Source organism: Malaclemys terrapin, chromosome 16 (assembly GCF_027887155.1).
Source record: "Malaclemys terrapin pileata isolate rMalTer1 chromosome 16, rMalTer1.hap1, whole genome shotgun sequence".
NCBI classification, from domain to species: Eukaryota; Metazoa; Chordata; order Testudines; family Emydidae; genus Malaclemys; species Malaclemys terrapin.
In genome coordinates this window covers 2418420-2440977 of record NC_071520.1, presented here as the reverse complement: position 1 = coordinate 2440977, position 22558 = coordinate 2418420, and the positions used below count along the sequence as shown (strand labels likewise).

The 22558-nt window shown below is 45.0% G+C and overlaps 1 protein-coding gene across 4 annotated transcripts in view; it reads right to left on the bottom strand.

Moving 5' to 3' along the window:
- Positions 1 to 22558, bottom strand: part of AP1B1 (adaptor related protein complex 1 subunit beta 1) — a 70950-nt gene that overhangs the window by 43017 nt on the left and 5375 nt on the right. For 3 of the 4 annotated variants that reach the window (XM_054006039.1, XM_054006041.1, XM_054006042.1), the window contains exon 2: positions 2661 to 2723. In XM_054006039.1, coding sequence (XP_053862014.1) covers positions 2661 to 2697 — 37 coding nt within the window. In that variant the 5' untranslated portion in view covers positions 2698 to 2723. Of the gene's footprint in view, positions 1 to 2660; positions 2724 to 22239; positions 22296 to 22558 lie in introns of all 4 variants that reach the window. The other variant, XM_054006040.1, reaches the window with a different exon arrangement.

Here is a 22558-nt window from a genome sequence, read left to right as displayed (position 1 = left end):
GGAAATATAACAGGAACCTGTTACAGTTGAAGCTAGACAAATTCAGACTGGAAACAAGGTGTAAATTTCTACCAGTGAGGGTAATCAACTCTTGGAACAATTTACCAAAGGTTGTGGTGGATTCTCTATCACTGGCCATTTTAAAATCCAGGTTAGATTTTTATTTTTAAAGATATGCTTAACCAGGAATTATTGTGGGGCTGTTCTCTGGCCTGCATTATACTAGATGATCCCAATGATCCTTTCTGGCCTGCCAATCTATGAATCAGGCCTGGCGCTTCTTCTACAAAAAAAGAGGATCTGCAAGGGGGAACTTGGCAATAGCCAGTGGGTAGCTCTTCACTGACCTTCCCCTTCAGCTCACTGAAAAACACACCACATAGGAACTCTTTGGTCAGTATTGTTTTGTGTATGCAGAAATGGGAACTGCCAACACTTTCAGACAGAATTGAAAGGGTGTTGAAATTTCACTGTGGCGTCTAGGAATCCGTGTGTTTCTCTAGCACCAACTATCTAAAGATCTCAAAGCAATTAGGGAATTAAGCATCAACATCTTTGTGCAAGAGGTATTATCCCAGTTATTCAGAAAGGGAAACTGAGGTGAACAGACGAAAACTAACTGCACGAGGGCTACAACCCAGGCAAGGCATGAAAAATCCATTCACCAGTGGAGAGAATCTATGACCAGAGGAGAGGTGGCAGAGGAAAGCACTACACCATCAGTTACTGCAGAATTCAAGTTCTCATTATAAATAAAACGTTTCTAGGGATCATGTTGTTAAGATCACTTTCTGAACCTGACCTGTCACAGAACTGGCTGCCTGAGTCTGTCTGGTAGACATACCCACCACAGTGCTATCCCAGAATCTCTCCTATCCCAGCAACTATAGAAGGCTGGACTTTCTACCAAGGTGTTATCCCTGAGCTTCAATGCTGCATCAGGTCAATTACTACTTGTCTGGTAAGTTCTGCAAAGCTTGAACCCACTCTTCCTGAGTCAGTCCTAAGTCATAACTGTCGCTAAGGCTTATCTCCAGTAGCAGAATCACCCCCACATGATCAGAGCGTGCCAGTCCTACACTGAAAGCAAGAGCATTCTGAGAACACAGTCCCCAGACTAAGGCAGGAGATGGTTGCCAATGGTTTGCTGGGTGCCAGCTCTCACACTCCTCCAGTTTTGAAGGAGTGGCGTTTCCGAGACAACATGCTCAGCTCTCACATGGCTAAGTGCAGTGGTCTGACTAAGGAGCGCTAGACCATTCATTTCTGATTAGCTGTCCATCTCCCATAGAGCCACACACTGGTGCTAGTGACAGGTGGCAAAAGTAGCAAGGATACAAGTTTATATTTTCCTACTCATCCAACCAAGCCTGACAGCACCATGTGCTCTGGGTCCTGAGGTATCTCTGCCAGCTCATTCTTCAGCAAAGAGAAACACGCTGTGCCAAACTCTACAGGATGGAAAGGGGGGACAGGAATTGGATTAGGTGTGTGGAAGAGGGCTCCGGGGGGGATGTGAGCTAGAAAATTCATTAAGGCCCAGAGTCCATTGACTCAAAATTCAGAGTCAGAGGACACGAACATCCCATTGTCCCCACACATCCACCATCACCAGATGGTGCAGTCACATGCACTAGGTACAAATGTGTATGCAACTAAGGCCACAGCAACAGAAAGAATATGCTACTGTCACAGGGTAGAGGGCCATTTTGTTGCTATCAATGTTTCACTGGGATCACAGCTCCTAAGCCCTCTTTTTAACTCGACCTTCCCACCTTTCACTGACAAGGGGTAATTACAGCCTCTGGTGGAGGGGCCGGACAGCAAGACACTAGACTCCACTCGTTTACATTATTCCCTTGGTTTGGCCGATACTTAAATGTAGCACCCGGAGAGCCACCTGCACTGCTGCTTCAGGGGTTAGTGAAGGTTTCAGGCCCATTGGGATTTTCCGCCAAACCATTTTAACAAGTGCATTAAAGAAACAGGCCATCTGCAAGGGCCAGTCTGACAGCTGCCTGATGGGTGTTCCTAAGCTGCAAAAGCTGATAAAAGAACAGTTAAAAGGCTTGTCTCGGTTCACTGCCAGGCCACTGAGTCTGGGTGACAAACTGTTTTTGCCACCCAGGAGCTAGAATATTATCTGGAATCCGTCAAGGGTTCGGAAGCCTGAATGATGGGTAGTTTGGTCTGCAGCTAATGAGCATGTTACCAACCCCACCTGCATGCACAGCGCTCCTTCACCTGTTCACAAAATGGAGATCCTGCAGCTCTCACTCAAAGGATGGGAGAGAACTGCACACATCCCAATCATCTAGCTTAGCACACTGCATGCAAGCAGGAACAGAGTTATTAAAAGCTTTTAACCATTAACCAGTTTCTTTCCCCCTCTTCATACCATATAGTTTCTGTTACTAAAAATTCCTTTTGTGTCTGAATCTTTAGGATGGCAAAGAATGCTAAAGTGGGATGGATGCAATTGCTAATCAGGACTTTGGAGGTTCCCCAATTTGGGAACAGTCAGACCCACCCCTCATTGTGGAAGTGAGCAGGACTTGTGCTAACAATCCCATGCAGAGGCATCCTCCTTAGGAATAGTTGAGAGGGCAAGGAGAGATGTTGGGAAGCATGAGTAAAGCAGCCCGCGCATGCACGGTTACCTTTCTTTGTGGTGGTGAAGTACTTGGAGTCTGTCATTTTGGCCCCTGGTTTGCAGTGCGTCTCTGAGGAGAGAGAGAGAAAGAAAATGCTGACACCTGGATAACCCCCTTGCTTTTCTGCTGAAGCAGCGACAGCAGAGGAAGCACTGGGAGGAAAAAACAAGAAGGGGAAAGAAACTCTGCTCTCCCTCAGGAAAAGCAACGAGAACATGCGCACGGAGCAGGGTGCATCTCTTCCGGCAAGGACAGGGAGACACACATGGCAGGGTGCCTAGGTACTCCTCAGAGGAGGGTCAGTGAGGTAGGTCGCAGTGTATTTCTCCCCTCTCCCCCCAAAAGGGCAGTGAAGGAAAGCCAATGTGTCATTACCCCAGCTGGCCCATTTTGGTGGCTCTCCACCTGGACTGGATGGTAATGGTAATCACTGCTGCTACCCCAGTTCAAATCCAATGTACCTCACTAGCGACCAAGCCTCAATACCAGCTTGCAGTTCTGCAGAGTGGCTGGGCAGTGGTGATGTGTAGACGTCCACCACACAGCCCATCCCAACTGGTGTTAACTGGCCCTCTTATCAAAAGCCTCAACAGAGAACTGGACTAAAGAGATTCAACTCCCCCTCTCACCTCTAACATGATGATCCCCTCCCCCTCAGTTCAGGGAGCAGGCACATCAATGGGGCATTGTGGGAGGGAAGTTTGTACTGCCTGTGCTAGGTTTATTCTGTGGACAAACAAGTATTTTTGCATCCAGTGCTGTCATGTTAGCACTTTTCATGAACAAAACACAACCTGGGGCTCTTAGATAAACTGCTGCATTGCAAAGCTTTATGGGGCACATTAGCCAAACCAGTCTTGGAGTAGCAAGTGAAGGGGGGAGCAGCAGTTTTGCTGGGGACTAACCAAAAGCAGCTTGACTAGTGCAATAATCCACTATTTACTTCATTCCAGGCAGAAAGTTTTATTCCAGTGAAGACGCACACCGAGCCCTTCCCCTACCCCACATAGGAAGTGGTTCTCAGCAAGAGAAGAGGAACAAGGCAAAACTGATGATGAAATTAGTTCCAAGGAAGCCTCCCTCTAGGGTAAATGTAAAGGAATAATTGCAGCTCAAAACATAGTGCAAGTCTTCACCTCTGTATTCGATGTATTCAGAAGACATGGTCCTTTTCCAAGTCACCAACACTAGGCACCAATTCTGAAGCACCGTTCCTTTCAGTTCAAACATGTAGTACTTCAGCCAAGTGCTTTAGGCCATATTATATAATTCCAAACAGCTGAGGTCAAGTATCAGGGGGTAGCTCTGTTAGTCTGTATCCACAAAAACAACAAGGAGTCCGGTGGCACCTTAACGACTAACAGATTTATTTGGGCATAAGCTTTCGTCGGTAAAAAACCTCACTTCAGATGCATGGAGTGAAAGTTACAGATGCGGGCATTATATATTCACACATGAAGAGAAGGGAGTCACCTCACAAGTGGAGAACCAGTGTTGACAGGGCCAATTCAGTCTGGCACTCTGCAGGAGTCCAATATCTAAGCAGTGGGTGGTCTTTTTAGAAGGTTGGTTGGGAAGTTCCAGATGGATCTTTTTCTGTGGTATTTTATTAACCCTTCAACTGCGAGTTAACCAGGTAACTACATGCACATTCAGGACTCCCTCAATATACTAGATAAACAGAATTTAAGAAGGCACTCCCAAATTAGGTTGGTTCTATAAAAAAAGTCTTTATTAATAAAATCCTGGGGAAAAATGTCTTTTCAAATTTAAACATGACTTCTAAGTGTAACTTCTACTCCTGGGGGAATTCTGCACCAAGAAATTAAAAACTCTGCACACAATACTTTAAAATTCTGCTAATTTTATTTATCAAAACAACACAATACAATCACACTGGTTTCATAAGAACGGCTATACTGGGTCAGACCAAAGGTCCATCTAGCCCAGTATCCTGCCTTCCGACAGTGGCCAATGCCAAGTGCCCTAGAGGGAATGAACAGAGCAGGTAATCAAGTGATCAAGTGCCCTGTCGCTCATTCCCAGTTTCTGGGAAACAGAGGCTAGGGACGCCATTGATGGACCTTATTTATTTATTAATTATTTTGGTAATTTATTTAAACTACAATACAATGGATGGAGAATGGGAATGGGGAGCATTGGGGAAAATCCTCAAACCTCCTTGCCTAACAGTAATGTAGCTAGATTTGACCCTTTATTTCTAGTTATTAGTCAACAAATATATGCAGCCATATGCTCAGTGTTACATCATAGGCAACTGAAGAGCAAGTGAGGGCTGGGGAATCAAACGCACAATTTATATTGGCTACTGACCATCTCCAGAAAGGTCAGTAGCAAACAGTTCATGGAGTACATTTTGATAGGAAATTTTTTCAATCCAAAAATTTAGACCAATTCTAATCACTAAAGTACCATAAGCATTTATAAGGCCATACTATCCTTTCCACCACTCTGGCAATGTAAAGGAGCCTTGATATTTACGGGCTGCTCTAGGCGCCAGAACCGACCTGCCTGCACTACCGGGGAGGGGCGTGTGACCGCTCTTGCGGCTTCCCTTTGCTTTCCTGTCAGAAGTCATTTTTCTGCAGGGAAGCAAAGAAATCTGTGGGGGAGAATTCCCCAAGAAGTAAACTTCAGTGTTGGAAACCCAAGCATCACCAACAGGAGAAAACTGACCGGCTTAGTTTCACTGTCCAAGCTAAGAGGGGAACAAGGAAGAAACAAAGCCAGATGTGATGTATTAGGGGCCTGTTTCTTATTAACACAAAAAGGGGCTTTACAGTAAGTAAGAATCAGGCTCTACATCCTCCCCCCAGTCCTCCCGGACCATTTTTAAGAGGCTAATAATCTCTTGAATTTAGACAGCAACATCCATCTGGAGACATGCAAAGAGCTTTACAGACATTAATGAATTAAGGCCCATCCTCCCTGTGGACTAGGTAAGAAATCACCCTTGTTTTATAAGTGAGGAAAACTAAGGCACACAGCAGGGAAGTGGCAGTGCAAAGTAGCAGAGCTGGAAGAGAACCTAGGTGTCCTGGCAGTCTTGTATTTCAGCCGCAAAAACAACACAGGAAGAGGGTTTTTTTTTTTTTTATTAATTGTTGTTAGTTATGTCTTTTTAACACAGAGAGCAAAACTGCTACAAAGAATATTCAGAGACGGCTACCACAACGTAATCTTAACTCGTTTGCCTGTGCCTGGATGGTGAAGCTCACATGGCCGGCTGCTCAATCCCTTAGATACACCCACACTGCAGCTAGACAGTGCCAGCTGACTCAGGCTCAAGGGGCTTGAGCTAAGGGGCTGTTTAACTGTGGTGTAGATGTACAGGCTCAGGCTCTAGGACCCTGTGAGGTGGGAGGGTCCCAGAGCTCAGGCTGCAGCCCAAGCACAAAGCCTAGCCACTGTTAAATAGCCCCTTAGCTGAAGATTCAGGAGCCTGCCAGCTGGCATGGGCCAGCCGCCGGGTGTCTTAACTGCAGCACAGACATACCCTTCGAGAGACAGAGGAATAGCTCTGTGTGGTGTATTCAGGTAAGACTGGACATTTACCTTTCCAGATGTCCTTGCTTTTATGAGTTTAAAGGGAGGAAAAGATTATTTGTGCTCCAACTTCTCTTGGATTTAATCATTGTCTCCTTCTGCAGAGTTACTAAGTAACTGACGACAGAATGTCAGCCTTCCCAATGAACCGCATTTAGCTTCCAGACCATGCTGCAGCATTTTTTTGCACATCATTGCAGATCTCCTATTCTTTGCAGTAAGACAATAGGGAGGATTTGCTGCAATCCCTCTGTCAGCATAGGACTACACTGCTCTTATCACACAATAGTTACACAGTCTTACATTATTAGCCTTGCTTCAAAATAAGCTGTAGAGCAACATAACTGCCTCCTTGATAACTTTTTGTCCCTTCCTGTGAAGCCGCTGGTACAATCCCATGGTGGAGACGAAATGGACACTGGTTTGACCCTGTAAGAAACACAGGAATCGCCAGACACTCCACTAAAGAGCCAGAGGCATAGGGACTGTGTGTAGCACAAGTGACCAGACACACAAAAGGAGGAGGAATTTTGCCACAACTATGGCTAAGTGGTCCAGGTCAGAGGTATCATGCCTAGACACCAAAACAGAACAGAGTCACCGAGAATGATTCCTAGTATCTAGGGCAAGAACTATTTGGCTAGTACCTGGGGCTGTCATGTCACTAGCTAAAGCAGCTAGCTCCCCACCTGCTTCCTGGTCTCCCAGCTCTCAGATATTGCAGCGTATGCTTTCATATCCAACCTTTAATCGGATCTCAAAAGGAGAGCAAACCACCATTTTAAGATCCATGGCATCCTTATGGACCCCTTGAACTCCAAGGTGCCAACACTGGGATTTTATGAATAGTTTATTCAATAAGGTTCAAGTGTGAAGAGGAGTTAGCTGGTTGGGGGAGTCTCAAACCATATCTCCTAATGTTTTATTTTTACAGTTGAACCTTGGCAGAAGCAAAGAGAAGCAGAAATACTGAAAGGGAAGGAGTGTGCAAAATCCTGAAACAAGCTGTTTTCAGAGCAAGCGTGAACAGATTGGAATCAGTTGCTGTGATCTTGCTTTTGGCTTCCCAGCTCCAGGCTGGAGAATAGATTGGAGTCTGCGTAAGGGGTCTGGTATCCCACACTGCAGTAAAACTAAACTCCGTAAGTAGTGGATAGAAATATAAAACCATTAGCTCAGCGTCTGGCAGTGGTTGTGAAAAACAAACAGGATGCAGGTCCATAACAGAGGATTCTGTGGCTGTACCTCCAGTCCAGTAAACTATATCACAGGAAGAGGGGAGGGACACCGGTAACAAGGCATTCTGGGGCAGCAATCAGGAAAGATTTTGAAGAGAACATGACTGATGTTTATACAACCCTAATGAAGGTAAATTCCACAAGACTATCTCATTGGGCATATCCCGAAGCTAGGATCAGGCAATGAGTGTAGGGGGAATTCCTTAGTGTAGAGGGCAGTGTGTAGAACATGTTCCCCAAGGCAGTGGAGAAGATTCACTGTGTTAACTAACTATTTTCATGAGCACTTAGGGATACAGGATACAAACTGGACAGATAGGGCGATGGATGGACGTGGGTCATATTACTGGATGGAATGAAACCATATCGCCTAAGGAAAACAATTTGGAATGGTGGGGTGTCAGGATGCAGAGGATCTACAAAGAGAAAGTCAAATATGGAGCTGAAAGGCTTGACCACCATCTTGGCTAAAGGAAGCCAGCCATTTAGACGTGCAAAGGACTGCTTGGCAAATGCTTAGCACTTATCCAGCAATTTTCATCGAAGGATCTCAGGGCTGTCTACAAAGGTGAGGATGAACCTCAGAATAGACAGAGACAAGTTTAAGCAAAGCATCACATCACAGAATCATAGAATATCAGGGTGGGAAGGGACCTCAGGAGGTCATCTAGTCCAACCCCCTGCTCAAAGCAGGACCAACCCCAACTAAATCATCCCAGCCAGGGCTTTGTCAAGCCGGGCCTTAAAAACCTCCAAGGGAGGTGGTGGAACCTCCTTCCTAGGTAACCCATTCCAGTGCTCACCACCCTTCTAGTGAAAAAGTTTTTCCTAATATCCAACCTAAACCTTCCCCACTGCAACTTGAGACCATTGCTCCTTGTTCTGTCATCTGCCACCACTGAGAACAGTCTAGATCCATCCTCTTTGGAACCCCCTTTCAGGTAGTTGAAAGCAGCTATCAAATCCCCCCTGATTCTTCTCTTCTGCAGACTAAACAATCCCAGTTCCCTCAGCCTCTCCTCATAAGTCATGTGCTCCAGCCCCCTATTGTTGCCCTCTGTTGGACTCTTTCCATACAAGGCCATAAAGTGAATCATAACAGAGTCAGGACAGGAACTCAGGTATTTGGACTGCCAGTCCCTCTGATCCACCTAACCACTAAAAGTACACTGCCTTTCAAGCAGGCATGTCTGGCTAATTAGCTTCTGACATCACCAGCATGCTGTACAGAAAAGAACCCTTTAGAGACACTACCTAGAGATGCAGCTGGCTTCAAAACAAGTATACAGGGATGAGATGGAAAGTGAAAGAATTGAGAATGTTTTAGTCCCCAGTACTGTTCCCCACTTACAGTCCTGCTTAATAATAAAGTAAATATTTAGCTGCTATATAGCGTGTTTTCACATGGATCTCAGTGTTTTACAATCTAATGCACTTATCCTCACACACCCCTGTGAGATAGGGAAGTATCTCCATTTTACAAATGGGGAAATGGAGGCACAGAGACTAAGTGATTTGCCTGAGATCACGCAGGAAGTCTAGGTGGAGTGGGGAATTGAACCTGGGTCTTCAAAGCCCTAGTGCTCTAACTGCTGGCCATCCTGCCTCTCCTAAGATTGCTGAGTTCCCCCTAACACTCCTAGGCCTTGGCTACGCTTGCGAGTACAGCGCTGTAAAGCCTCCCCCAGCACTGTAACTCACTCCCCGTCCACAATGGCAGGGCACATACAACGCTGTATCTCCCTGGGTACACCGCTGCAGTTACTTCACCTCCCCGAGAAGCATAAGAGATACAGCGGAGTGGCTACGACTCTCCCCTGTGAGTGTGTACCAGGAATCAACCTGCAGTGCGGTACTGATCACCTTGTCAAGTGGCCAATCCTCTCCATTGTTGTGACCGGCTGCGGAAGTGCCGGTTTCAAAGCTTGTACCACAGAGAAAAAGCAAACAGTTTGCTGTTTGCTTTGAGCGAGTGAATGAATGAGCAGGGGGCCGGGAGTTCGGAACTTGCAAAATAGAGTGCTGACACGCTCCAAAAAGCACTCTCTCTCCCCCCACACTCCCTGTCACATTCCACCCCACCCCCCCCGTTTTGAAAAGCACATTGCAGCTACATGAATGCTGGGATAGCTGCCCATAATGCACCGCTCCCAACATATCTGCAAATGTTGCAAGTGTGGCCACACCACTGAGCTGTCAGCTGTCAGTGTGGACAGACTTCAGCACTTTCCCTACTCAGCTGTACGAAGACAGATTTACCACACAGCGCTATACAGCTGCAAGTGTAGCCAAGGCCCTAGCCAGATTGAGGAGACCAACAAGCCAAGAGAGAGGTTTTTGGGGTAAAGGAATTCCAATTTACCAAAACCCTTGTGAAGAAGTCTTGGCAATTGGCAGCTGTTGATCAAATATTGAGAGAGCGCGCGCTGAGGGAATAGATAGCATTTATACCAGAATCCTGACCATTCTAGGTGTGTGGCCTCTATTGCTTGGCTTTGTTCTAGCTACATATCACAGCCCATTCTTCCTCCTCTTCTGCTACTTCCAAAAGAGGTCAGTGACAGTGCATCCCATAATGCTTCATGGAAATATGCTTATGAATGTATATATGACATAACTGGAATGTGTTTTATGGTACATACGCCATGTAACATCTCTGTAAAGGTTACGATTTACTGAATCTATTCATCCTATTTGTATGCATGTGTCATTATTGTATTCAAAGTTATGAATATTGGCTGTGTACTTGCTTGATTTCTAAGTACCTTAGTAAAGCATTTGGTCAGCTTCTTGAGAAAGGAATGTGCAAATTAAGTGCCCAATCAAAAAACACTTAAAGGACAATAGTATCAAGTATAGGGGGTAGCCGTGTTAGTCTGTATCTACAAAAACAACAAGGAGTTTGGTGGCACCTTAAAGACTAACAGATTTATTTGGGCATAAGCTTTCGTGGGTAAAAACCTCACTTCTTCAGATGCATAGGACAATGAATCTTGGAAGGCTCCAATCCACATAAGAAGTCTACCTGAGGACGTTCAGAGTAGCATGTAAACAATGGCTGCTGCCTATAAAAACTGAGTCACGCATGGACATGTAATTTGCCCATGTGACTCCAAAACTCCATCTTGGAGCTGGACTTTGCATAGGAGAGAGGAGGGGGTCTCCACCTACAAGAGAAAGTCTATTTAAACCCCTGGGAGACCCCTCCATTTTGTCCTCAGCTGGCTCAAGAGATAGCCTCTCCACCCCCAATGATACATGAAAGAAACTAGAACAAAGGACAGTAACTAAGCGCGGGGGGAGTGAGTGATTGCTGGACCCAGACTAGTCTGTAAAGGGAAGCTTACTGGAACACCACTCAGGGTGAGATTTTGTCTGTATTCAGTTTTCTTACTGTATTAGACTCAGACTTGCATGTTTTATTTTATTTTGTTTGGGAATTCACTTTGTTCTGTCGGTTACTACTTGGAACCACTTAAATTCTACTTTCTGTATTTAATAAAGTCACTTTTTAATTATTAAATTAACCCAGAGTATGTATTAATACTAGGGGTGGGGCAAACAGCTGTGCATCTCTATCAGTGTTAGAGGGCGAACAATTTAGAAGTTTACCCTGCATAAGCTTTATACTGGGTAAAATGGATTTATTTGGGGGTTGGACCCCATTGGGAGTTGAGCATCTGAGTGTTAAAGACAGGCACACTTCTTAAGTTGCTTTCAGTTAAGTCTGCAGCTTTGGGGCAAGTGGTTCAGACCCTGGGTCTGTGTTGGAGTAGACGGGTGTGTCTGGCTCAACAAGACAAGGTGCTGGAGTCCAAGCTGGCAGGGAAAGCAGGGGCAGAAGTAGTCTTGGGGGTTTCTGTGATCCAACCCATCACAAGGTCATGTTAGGTATATTCTGATTTTGGCCATTTCTGAGGACGCATACTCTGGGTACTGCAATTACACTTCGTTTCTTAGATCCACTACATACAGGGACTTCATAAGGCAACAAAGTGATACTGAACTCTAAAGCAACTGATTTTTGTTAACCTATATTATTTTCTTTCCCAAAAAACTTTACAAGGTTTTAAGACTGTCAACTTAGTGAGTTAAAAGTGTTTGTGGCTTAGAAGCCAAGTATCAAAACTGACAGCACAGCTTTGACCTAAGAATTAGTACAGACTATTTGAACTCGCTAAAATATGAAGTCAGGAATCCTGGGAGTCAATACACCACATCAAGTTTAATGTTGCAGTTAAGCCAGTCCGAAGCTGCCAGAGGTTTCTTCTACTCATTACTGGCTGCCCAGATGCAAATTAAAAGCCCTTTCCTATGACAGCAATTGATAACTCTAGTGCCCTGTTAAAACAGTTTCTTTAATAAACAGGCTGTAACGTCACAAGCTGCAAGAACTCCTGCTGAACCTGATCCCCAATGGTGGCAACAGCAGCAGTAGGTAACTCAGTGCTCTGTTAAATGCTCTGGGATATCCAGAGTATGAGCAATGCTAAACAGAAACCACAAGTGGGAGGTGGGAACCACATGATGGTTGCAGCACAAACCACAAGCTCCTGTTTCACTCTATAAACTCTGCTAAATAAATGGCTCTAACCTAAGTAGCCAGTTCTTTAACAGAGCTTATGGTGGACCATGTTGAGCTTTTAATGATGATAGTGTTGACCTTCCAGAGAGAGAGAGAGGAAAGGAGTCAGAGAAAAGTGAGCATCTGAGGACAATCAAGATGGTGTTTAGTCTCCAAACAAATACAATTATCAGGCTGCTTGTAAAGCAGCCCTAGCAAACTAGACAACAAGCAGAAAACTTGAAAGTGGAATCCTGGCTCTGCCACTGACCTGCAGCAAGTCACGTTAAAGCTCCGTGCCTCAGTTTCCCTTGTGATCCTTTGATTTATCTACGTAGGCCATAAACATTTTGGGGAAGGAACTGTCTAGTACAGTAACTCCGCACTTAAAGTCATCCTGGTGAACGTTGTTTCCTTGTTACATTGCTAATCAATTCGAGAACATGCTCGTTTATAGTTCTGCAATGCTCCCTTATAACGTTTTTTGGCAGCTGCCTGCTTTGTGCACTGCTTGCAGAAAGAGCAGCCCACTGGAGCTAGCTGGTGGGGGCTTGGAACCAGGTTGGACCGGCAGCTCCCCCATCAGCTCCCCTAAGTTCCCTGTGTGGCAGCCACGCAGCGGGCTATCAATTGCCGGGCAGTTCAGCTGTCCCTCCCCCCATTGCCATGTGCTGCTCCTGCCCTCTGCCTTAGAGCTGCTCCCAGGAGCCTCCTGCTTGCTGTGGGGAGCGGGGGGGAAGAGAGGGAGGCTAATGTCAGGGTGTCCCCCTCCCCCCTGCTTACCCCATCTCCACAGAGCGCGGGATGGGGGGGCGGGAGGAGACCGACACAACAGGGCTCAGGACGGAGGGAGTTTGCTGGCAGCAGCTGCTGTCTCAACTTGCTGATCTACTTTAAAAGGCAATGTACTTAGAGTGGGGTCAGCGTACTTAAAGGGGCAATGCGCCTCTCTTTCTCACACACACACAGGGTGTGTGTCTCCTCTCCCTCGATTTGTGCTGCCTTGTAGAATGTGAGGCTACATTAACAATGTGTTACCCCTTGAGGGTTTAGCTGAGTGCTAGTTCATCATTTAGTAGTAAGGCATTCCCTGGGAAATATCCCACCCTCTGACTTCACCACCTCAACCAAGCTTCACAATCATCATTGCTGTGTACAGTATTAAATTGTTTGTTTAAAAAACATATACTGTGTGTGTATAGTCTTTTGTCTGGTGAAAGATTTCCTTGGAACCTAACCCCCACTATTTACATTAATCCTTATGGGGAAATTGGATTTGCTTAACATCGTTTCGCTTAAAGTCACATTTTCCAGAAATATAACTACAACGTTAAGCGAGGAGTTACCATCCTCTGTGTGTGCAGCATCCAAGGTGCTACCACATTACAAATAATATGGTCTACTAGGTCTCACTGACATCTGTGCCTTTAAAGACAAGGTAAAGGGTAGGCACCAAAGGAAAAGCCAACATCCCACAAATATGTAGCATGTACCTCAGTGTATCTAAAGCACTACAGTACCAATCAGCCAGAGGCCAAGCCAGGCAAACCCTCAGATCATGGAACGGCTGCACTAGATCCTGCAGTTATGAAAGTCTTTGGATGGGAGGGAAATAAGTTACACCCACTTGGCCATACCTGATACCATCATCTGCCAAGCCATCTGAATCCTAGAAGGTAACCAGGGTAAGAACCCAGCTTCAGCAGAAAGCAAGCTTCTAGTACTCAAATTCCACTACCTGACAATGGGATTGTGCCAATTTTCTGTCATCACCGATTCCTTAGTACTGTTAGCTGCCACAGAGTATTTAATCTTCCGAACTAGTGCTCTGCCGTTGGGTCCTATTGGCAATTTTCCAGCTCATGCCTCTGCTGCCTGATTGAAGGCAGGCACGGAATGCAATGTTCCAGTGGCACGTGGAGCAGACCACAACAGCACTCAGAGCTGACAATAAGCCACATGTATGCCTGGAGAAGCTCAGCTGAGGTCAATGGGTCTATAGGAGGGGCAAGTCCAACTCTGTTTCCTGTGCCATAATGAGAAGTCTCATTCCTTCCCAGACACCAATTTTTCCATTGAGTAGCAGAGGAAGAGATGACAAAGTCCTTCCAGTAAGTATCAAGCCCCCCAAAATCAACCAGCTATTATTCCCCCACTTCCAGGAAGCTGTTGAGAAGTAGGTGGCCTGACCCTTCAGAAAAGCAGCTCTGGGAGTGGGGAAAGATGTTGTTGACCTCCTGAGCTCTGCTGAGAGCAACTCTCAGCAGTAGCCTCTTCTTCCACCACCTGGAGACACCTGCAGCGAGGTGAGAACATGTGTGAAGGCAGTGTGCTAATACAGCAAGGGAAAGGAGGCAAGGGCAGCTGCCTGCTCCAGGAAAAGAGCCTGAGGCACCACGTAAGAGCAAAACAAGGGGAGAGATTTACGAGTAACACACAGGAGGTCAGTAGGATCACAATGGTCCCTTCTGGACTTAATCTCTGACTCTCGGAGCAGCTGGAAACAGCTGATCACTTATTGCTCTCTCAAAGCAAAGCAAATAGCTCTCAAGTATCTCGTTCCTCAGGGATAAAGAGCATGGACTTGCATAACACATGTGCCTCTAAATGAACAACATTTATTAAGGACTTAATAAATGCTCTCACCCATGGTAAGCAAGAAGCTTACCCAAGCAAGTGCCATCAATTTTCTGCAGAATCTAAGCTTCCTTCTTTAAAAAAAAATTCTAGCCCATGTGGTCACAAAGAAAGCCTTCAAAACATCAACTAGTCACTAATTCAACATTGTCCTTAGGTCTGTCAGACATATAATACCAGTGCCTTCAAGGCTGCTCAGAGCTTTGCCCAGCTGCAGCAAAGTGCCTAGACTCTGGTCAGTTTTCACTCGGGCTATTGGGAACCCTAAAGAGAGCAAGGAAACTGACTGATTAGGCCTCAACTGGAGTATTGTGTCCAGTTCTGGGTGCCACATTTCAGGAAAGATGTGGACAAATTGGACAAAGTCCAGAAAAGAGCAACAAAAATTAAAGGTCTAATTAATTGGATTTGTTTAGTCTGAAAAGAGAAGACAGAGGGGACATGGTAACAGTTTTCAAGTACATAAAAGGTTGTTACAAGGAGGAGGGAGAAAAGTTGTTCTTAATCTCTGAGGATAGGACAAGAAGCAATGGGCTTAAATTGCAGCAAGGGAGGTTTAGGTTGGACATTAGGAAAAACTTCCTAACTGTCAGGGTGGTTAAGCACTGGAATAAATTGGTGAGAGATTGTGGAATCTCCATCCTTGGAGATTTTTAAGATCAGGTTAGACAAACACATAAGAACGGCCATACTGGGTCTGACCAAAGGTCCATCTAGCCCAGTATCCTGCCTTATGACAGTGGCCAATGCCAGGTGCCCTAGAGGGAATGAACAGATAATCATCAAGTGATCCATTCCCTGTTGCTCATTCCCAGCTTCTGGCAAACAGAGGCTGGGGACACCATCTCTGCCCATCCTGGCTAATAGTCATTGATGGACCTACCTTCCATGAATTTATCTAGTTCTTTTTTGAACCCTGTTATAGTCTTGGCCTTTACAAAATCCTCTGGCAAAGAGTTCCATAGGTTGACTGTGCGTTGTGTGAAAAGACTTCCTTTTGTTTGTTTTAAACCTGCTGCCTATTAATTTCATTTGGTGACCACTAGGTCATGAGTTATGAGGAGGAGTAAATAACATTTCCTTATGTACTTTCTCCACACCAGTTATGATTTTCTAGACCCAATCATACCCCCCCCCCATCGTCATCTCTTTTCCAACCTGAAAAGTCCCAGCCATTCCATACCCCTAATAATTTTTGTTGCCCTTTTCTGAACCTTTTCCAATTCCAATATATCTTTATTGAGATGGGGTGACCACATCTGCACACAATATTCAAGATGTGGGCGTACCATGGATTTATATAGAGGCAATATGATATTTTCTATCTTCTTATCTATCCCTTTCTTAATGATTCCTGACATTCTGTTCCTTTTTTGACTGCCACTGCGCACTGAGTGGATATTTTCAGAGAACAATCCACAATGACTCAAAGATCTTTCTTGAGTGGTAACAGCTAATTTAGACCCCATCATTTTATATGTATAGTTGGGATTATGTTTTCCAATGTACATTACTTTGCATTTATCAACATTAAATTTCATCTGCCATTTTGTTGCCCAGTCACCCAGTTTTGAGAGATCCTTTTGTAGCTCTTTGCAGTCTGCCTGGGACTTAACTATTTTGAGTAGTTTTGTATCATCTGCAAATTTTGCCACCTCATTGTTTACACCTTTTTCCAGATCGTTTATGAATATGTTGAATAGGACTAGTCCCAGTACAGACACCTTTCAGGGATGGTCTAGATAATACTTAGCCCTGCCATGAGTCCAGGGGACTGAACTAGATGACCTCTCGAGGTCCCTTCTAGTCCTATGATTCTATGAAAAATAAGGTCAATTCCACCCTGCGGCTGCTTGTGAAAGCAAGGAGCAGCAGCAGCAACTCAAAAATAGATGAGGTAGAGAGAACACAGCCTAGTAAAGCCCCTGCCCCTCTGGAGCACCCAAGAATCCTGAGATGCTAATTCTCTTTTTCAGCTGCCAGCCCAGATTGGGGTGACACTATAAATTTCTCAGATACCTACTAGTCGCAGAACATCACAAGAGAACTCCTCTAATGAGAGTCAAGGGACAGGACAGGCACTGGCCAGTTTCCCCAACAGCTGAGGCAAGGAAAAGGCAGGCTTCTACTTTGGGAATTTCCATGAACAGTGGAGCCTCCACATTTTCCATATCAGTCTTGGCTCACAGACTAAGTTCTTTGGCTACGAAGATTTCCAAACCTTTTAAGTGGTGGCACATGTGGAGATGTATGAGAGTGGGTGGGTGGGAGAGATTGTCAGATGCGTTAGAAAAGAAGCGAGAAACAAAAAATGGAAGGAAAAAATACAGAAGGCAAGGTAAAGAGTATACTGAAGAAGGAAGAAGGAAATGGACACTGAAGGCAACTGTTCTAGGAAAAGAAAAACGAAGAAGTGGAGGGAAGCCAGGAATGGAAAGAGTTCATCAAGATCCAGAGCTGGAATCGGTTACATTTTTAAAACAGAACGTTGACTGACGCTGCACCCCATATTCTTCATAGTGACATTATATGATCATGACATAGTTATGATGTTTTTTATGCAAGAGAAGTCATGTAAGAGATCCTTCGAAAGGTTCCGATTTGCTGAATAGGATTATCCTATTTATATGCATGTATCATTTTTGTATCTGAAATTATGAATATTGACTATGTATCTGTATTTCAAATGTAGTCACACCAGGGTAGCGCCCACTAGACAAGATGCTTTCTGTCTAGATAGTGGGTGGGGAAGGGCCTATTCAGGGCAATGAGCCAATAGGAAAAAACAACAGGCCTTAGGAGAAGCTTCTCTCTCACCTGGAGAGCCTTCCTGCGAAGGCTACAGACAGCCTCTGAGTAATGGCGGCTATAACTCTACAACGACAGAATATCAGGGTTGGAAGGGACCTCAGGAGGTCATCTCCTCAAAGCAGGACCAATCCCCAGACAAATTTTTACCCCAGTTCCCTAAATGTCCCCCTCAAGGACTGAACTCACAACCCTGGGTTTAGCAGGCCAATGCTCAAACCACTGAGCTATCCCTCCCACATGTAATGTGACCACGTGTCTAGAATTCATCTTGGGAGGTCAGTGTTTTTCCACAGACCAGTCAGGGAACCAAGCTTTGAAACAAAGGGTTCCTGCCATATGCAAAAGCAATAAAAGGTGGGGAGTGACTTCATCTGGTGTTCTTCGCTACCCACACAAGAAGACTCCTGGAAACTCCTGAGGAAGGAAGACTGAACTGGGGGAAGTGCTGGACTCAGGCTAAAGGGATTTTAAGCCTGTGAATGGAACACCTGGGTATTCCAAGCTGTAAGCAAGTGCAACTTTCCCCTTAAGAATCTGCATCCTGCTTGTATAATCTCTTTGGGTATGAATAGCAGATTTTCACCCTATTTAGTATATTAAGCTTAGTTTGCGTTTATTTGCTAGGTAATCAGCTTGGATCTGTTTGCTAATCACTTATATTCACTTAAAATCTCTCTTTTGTAGTTAATAAACTTGTTTTTACTTTATCTAAACTAGTGAGTTGGAATCATAACTCAGGGACAAAAGAATGTTGCACGTTCCTCTCCACATTGAGGGAGGGGGACCAATTTTACCCTGTTCAGTTCCTTATGCAGTACAAGAGGGTATATCTTTGGGTTTATACTCCAGAGAGGGTGCGCGCCTGAGGAACTGGGAGTAGCAGGGAGTGGTCAGAGAGCCTGCTTGTAACTGCAGCTGGGTGCATCCCCACACAAGAAGACTTCTGCTAGTGAAAGTGCAGGCTGGAGGGCTCTGTAGCTTATCACAACAGTACAGTGTGAGTAGGAGCCCAGGCTCGTGGGACAGGGGGCTCAGTGGTACCTCAGTTCCAGGTGGCACCCCAGGGAGAACCCGTCACATTGACAAGTTACAATTACATTCAATACACAACTCCTTTATTCCTCTGAGTTCAAGGGAGTGAGGAGACATGGCAGCACAGGTTTCATACTATTAGAACTAGTCCTCTAGTTCGTAAGAATCAGTTAAATTCTTCAAGTCCTGGACAAAGGAACATGTAACGTTGCTTGGAAAAGAAAGCAGCACCGCATTTATTTTTAAAACAACAACAAAAAAGTGTGCAATGCCCATGTTAAGCATTTTAAACTGTATGCATTAGGCACAGGGTTACAGCTACGATAAACTACCTAGCTGGTTATTACATAAGAGAGCGTCACTGTGTTTATTAATATTTTAGTAGTTCTTAAGAGTTTCATTTTGAAATATACTTAGGGAATGTGACTCCCAGCGAGCTTGGAATGCAAGTTTATTGGCTTACCATAACAGTGTATTGAAATCTGGCAGAACTGGAACATGCTTTAGAACTGACCTCATGAGAGACGACATGCCTTGAAATGGAAGGGGAGAGAAGCAAATGCATGGGGATATACTGTTTCCTCTGACAACTAGGAATCTGGGTGCTGGGCACCAATTCTCAGTGTCTAAAGCAAGGGGGAAGCAGAGGGAAGAATCATTTGCTTCTGGGGAATGCGGCGCATGAGCCCGTAGGACAGCATAAAAGATGATTGATTAGTAAAACCCTTTGCGGGAAACCTACAAAGCTTAAGAGCCATAATTACAGAATGCAAAGCCAGAGTCTAAGAAAATCCACATACCAATTAAAAGTTGAGAAGGAATCTCAAAGCCTTCACAGCTTCTGTTTTAACTCAAGGGACCCCCAAAACACTAATCAATATCAATCCAGCACAAGGGAAGCTAGATCTTGGACTACAGGAAAAAAGTCAACTGTTTTAGGAGGGATGAAAGAGTTCCTGGACATGAGTACACTACACCATATTTCTATTATACTATCCCAAGAAGTCCCAGATCCTTCCCAGGACAGGCAAACAAACAAGAGTAGCCATGCAAAAGCTTTTAGGGGAGATCAGTGCAGCTAAGCAGAGAAACAGAAGGGCGGGGGGAGAGGAGAGATTATTTTATGGCTAGAGAGTCACATTGCACAGCCAGCTGCCTCACCCAAACACATGGGAATGGAAGAGAGATGATGCACCAAATAATCCAAACTATGCCTGGCACGTTGTATTAGAGCATAACATGCACCCTCAACGGTACTATATCTAACCCATCAGCCAGCTAGAGAGAACTTAACACTCCACACCACCTTCAGCAACTGGCACAAAGTCAAAGCTGTTGGGCATAAGCTCTGAAATAACTACAACATTTCCATATAGAAGGGCTGGCATAATTCCAGTCAGGGCTTGAAGACTATCATAAGCCTGTCTTTCACATGAGCTGTGAACCTGAAGTCCTGTGGCCATTTCAGATTCTATGGTGCTTTCTGCAAAGCAAGGTTGTTCACCCTGTTATTTTGGCCAAATTTCAATTTTAGGTAATTGGCTTCTGTCTTTCTATATCCAATTGAAGTACAGAGGAACACCAGAATTTTCCTCTTCCTATCTTATGCTGCTGTGTAGCGCTGCAGGGTACTGTTGCACTACTACTGCCATCCACCCCAAACATGGCTGCATTTCCATGGCAGGAGAAGCAATTCCCGTGTATGTTCAGTCTGATCCTGAGAGGTGCTGTGCCCCTGTAGCAAAGTTAATGGGTGTTGATGGAGTTCAACACCTTTCAGGATTGGGCTTATTGTTTGTAAAGCACTTTAAGGTAAGAGACACTGTAAGATATTATGATGAAGTAAAAACAAAATAAAAAAACCTTTCATATCACGGCTTAACTATGGACCTGATTCAGACCAGTGCTGGGCACTCCTTAACTTCACTAGTTATAGAACTGGACAGACTGTTTCAAGTAGGATACTGAAGAGACTTTCAGCATAAGGAAATGCGCACAATTGTGGCTGAATATTGTTTCACTACTACTGCTACAACATCAAAGATGACTACACTGGCAAGAGAAAAGCCATTTTTTAAAAGAAATAAGACGTGATTGTAAAACCACAGAAAGTGCAGCAGCTGAAACTACTGTTAACTCAGGGCATGTCTACACTACAGATTTAAGTTGACCTATGTTAGGTCAACTTACAGCTAACCACAGTTAATTACTTCTCACCTCCCGGCTCATGGCTGGGAGCAGGGGGCAGCCACCACTCTTCTTGGCTTCCTGAGCAGGGAGCCTGGAGCAGCCGGGGGTCCAGCTGCCCAGCTTTCTTGTCAACTTCATGGCTCCAGTATGGAGCCTGAAATTGATGAGACAGCCAATAGGGAATGTAAGTACAGTAGAACCACAGAGTTAGGAACCCAGAATGGAGGTTGTTCCTAATGCTGAAATGTTTGTAACTCTGAACAAAACATTATGCCTGTTCTTTCAAAAGTTTACAACTGAACAGTGACTTAATACTGCTTTGAAACTTTACTATGCAGAAGAAAAATGCGGCTTTCCCTTAATTTTTTTTAGTAGTTTACGTTTAACACAGTACTGTGTTTGGTTTTTTGGGGTCTCCGCTGCTGCCTGATTTGGAACCAGAAGTATGCAATGAAGTGTGTGGTTGACCAATCAGTTTATAACTCTGAGGTTCTACTGTAATGCAGTGTCTACATAGACACTGCGTCACCCTAACTAAACCGACAAGCGCTATGCCCCTCGTGGAGGTGGAGTTATTATGCCGGCGTAGTATTGCACTTACACCGGTGGGACAAGGCTGTAGTGTGTGGCGCTCAAACTTTGTTTAGTGGTCACCCCTTTCACAAAGCAAGCCTCCGAGTGCGACCCTCCTTATAAATTAAACACACCTTTTTATATATTTAACGCCATTATAAATGCTGGAGGCAAAGCGGGATTTGGGGTGGAGGCTAACAGCTCGCAACCCCCCATTTAATAACCTCGCGACCCCGTGAGGGATCCCGACCCCCAGTTTGAGAACCCCTGGTGCACACTGGCATCATTAGGTTGACGTAAGCTGTCTTTAGGTCGACCTACTGTTTAGTGTAGACCAGGCCTCAGTTTTAAATAGGGTGACCAGATGAGATGAAGAAAATATCAGGACACCGGGGGCGGGGGGGAGGGAGGAGGAAAGCCGAGTGCTGCCGGCCGAGCAAAATATCGGGACAAATTGCATCTGATCTCTGGTCGGAACACGGGACAAACAGCTAAAAATCAGGACGGTCCCAATTTTATCAGGACGTCTGGTCACCCTAGATTTAAAACTAACTAAATTTTGAGCTGGCAGGGTTCCTTTAGTGTTGGCTATGAAATATTTAGGATACAGAATTTCTTGGATTGACTATGTTTTGATCCAATAGATTTTATTAATAAAGAAAACAGTATCCCTTGCACCTAATGCTTGGACCTGTTAATAAAGGCACATTTGGTTCCATGTTAAACAGGATACCCACACTGAAAAACAAAAATCCTTTTTCATAGCCAACTTTTTGAATATACCATTTGAAAACAAAAGGAAAAACAGATTAGCTATAGGAAATGGTGGGGTGAAATGGAGTGGAAATTCTGGCACAATGAGGATAGCAAAAAGCCATGAAAATAACAATGTGTATATGGATATAAATGAATTTATGTAACTCAGACTAGAATATCCACCAGCAATTGCATAAATGAGGCCAGAAATACTTACCCAAATGCTTCACTATATCCAGATCTAGGGGATTGCCTAGAGCAGGGGAGGCCAACCTGAGCGTGAGAAGGAGCCAGAATTTACCGATGTACATCTCCAAAGAGCCACAGTAATACGTCAGCAGTCCCGTCCCCCCACCATCAGCACCCCCCCTCTGCTCCCAGAGCCTCCCACCCCCGCCGATCACCGTCTCCCCCTCCCTCCCTGCACCTCCCAATCAGCTGTTTCGTGGCATGCAGGAGGATGGGGAGGGGGACGGGCACAGCAGGCTCAGGGAAGGGGGCAGGGCCTGTGGCAGAGCCAGGGGTTGAGCAGTGAG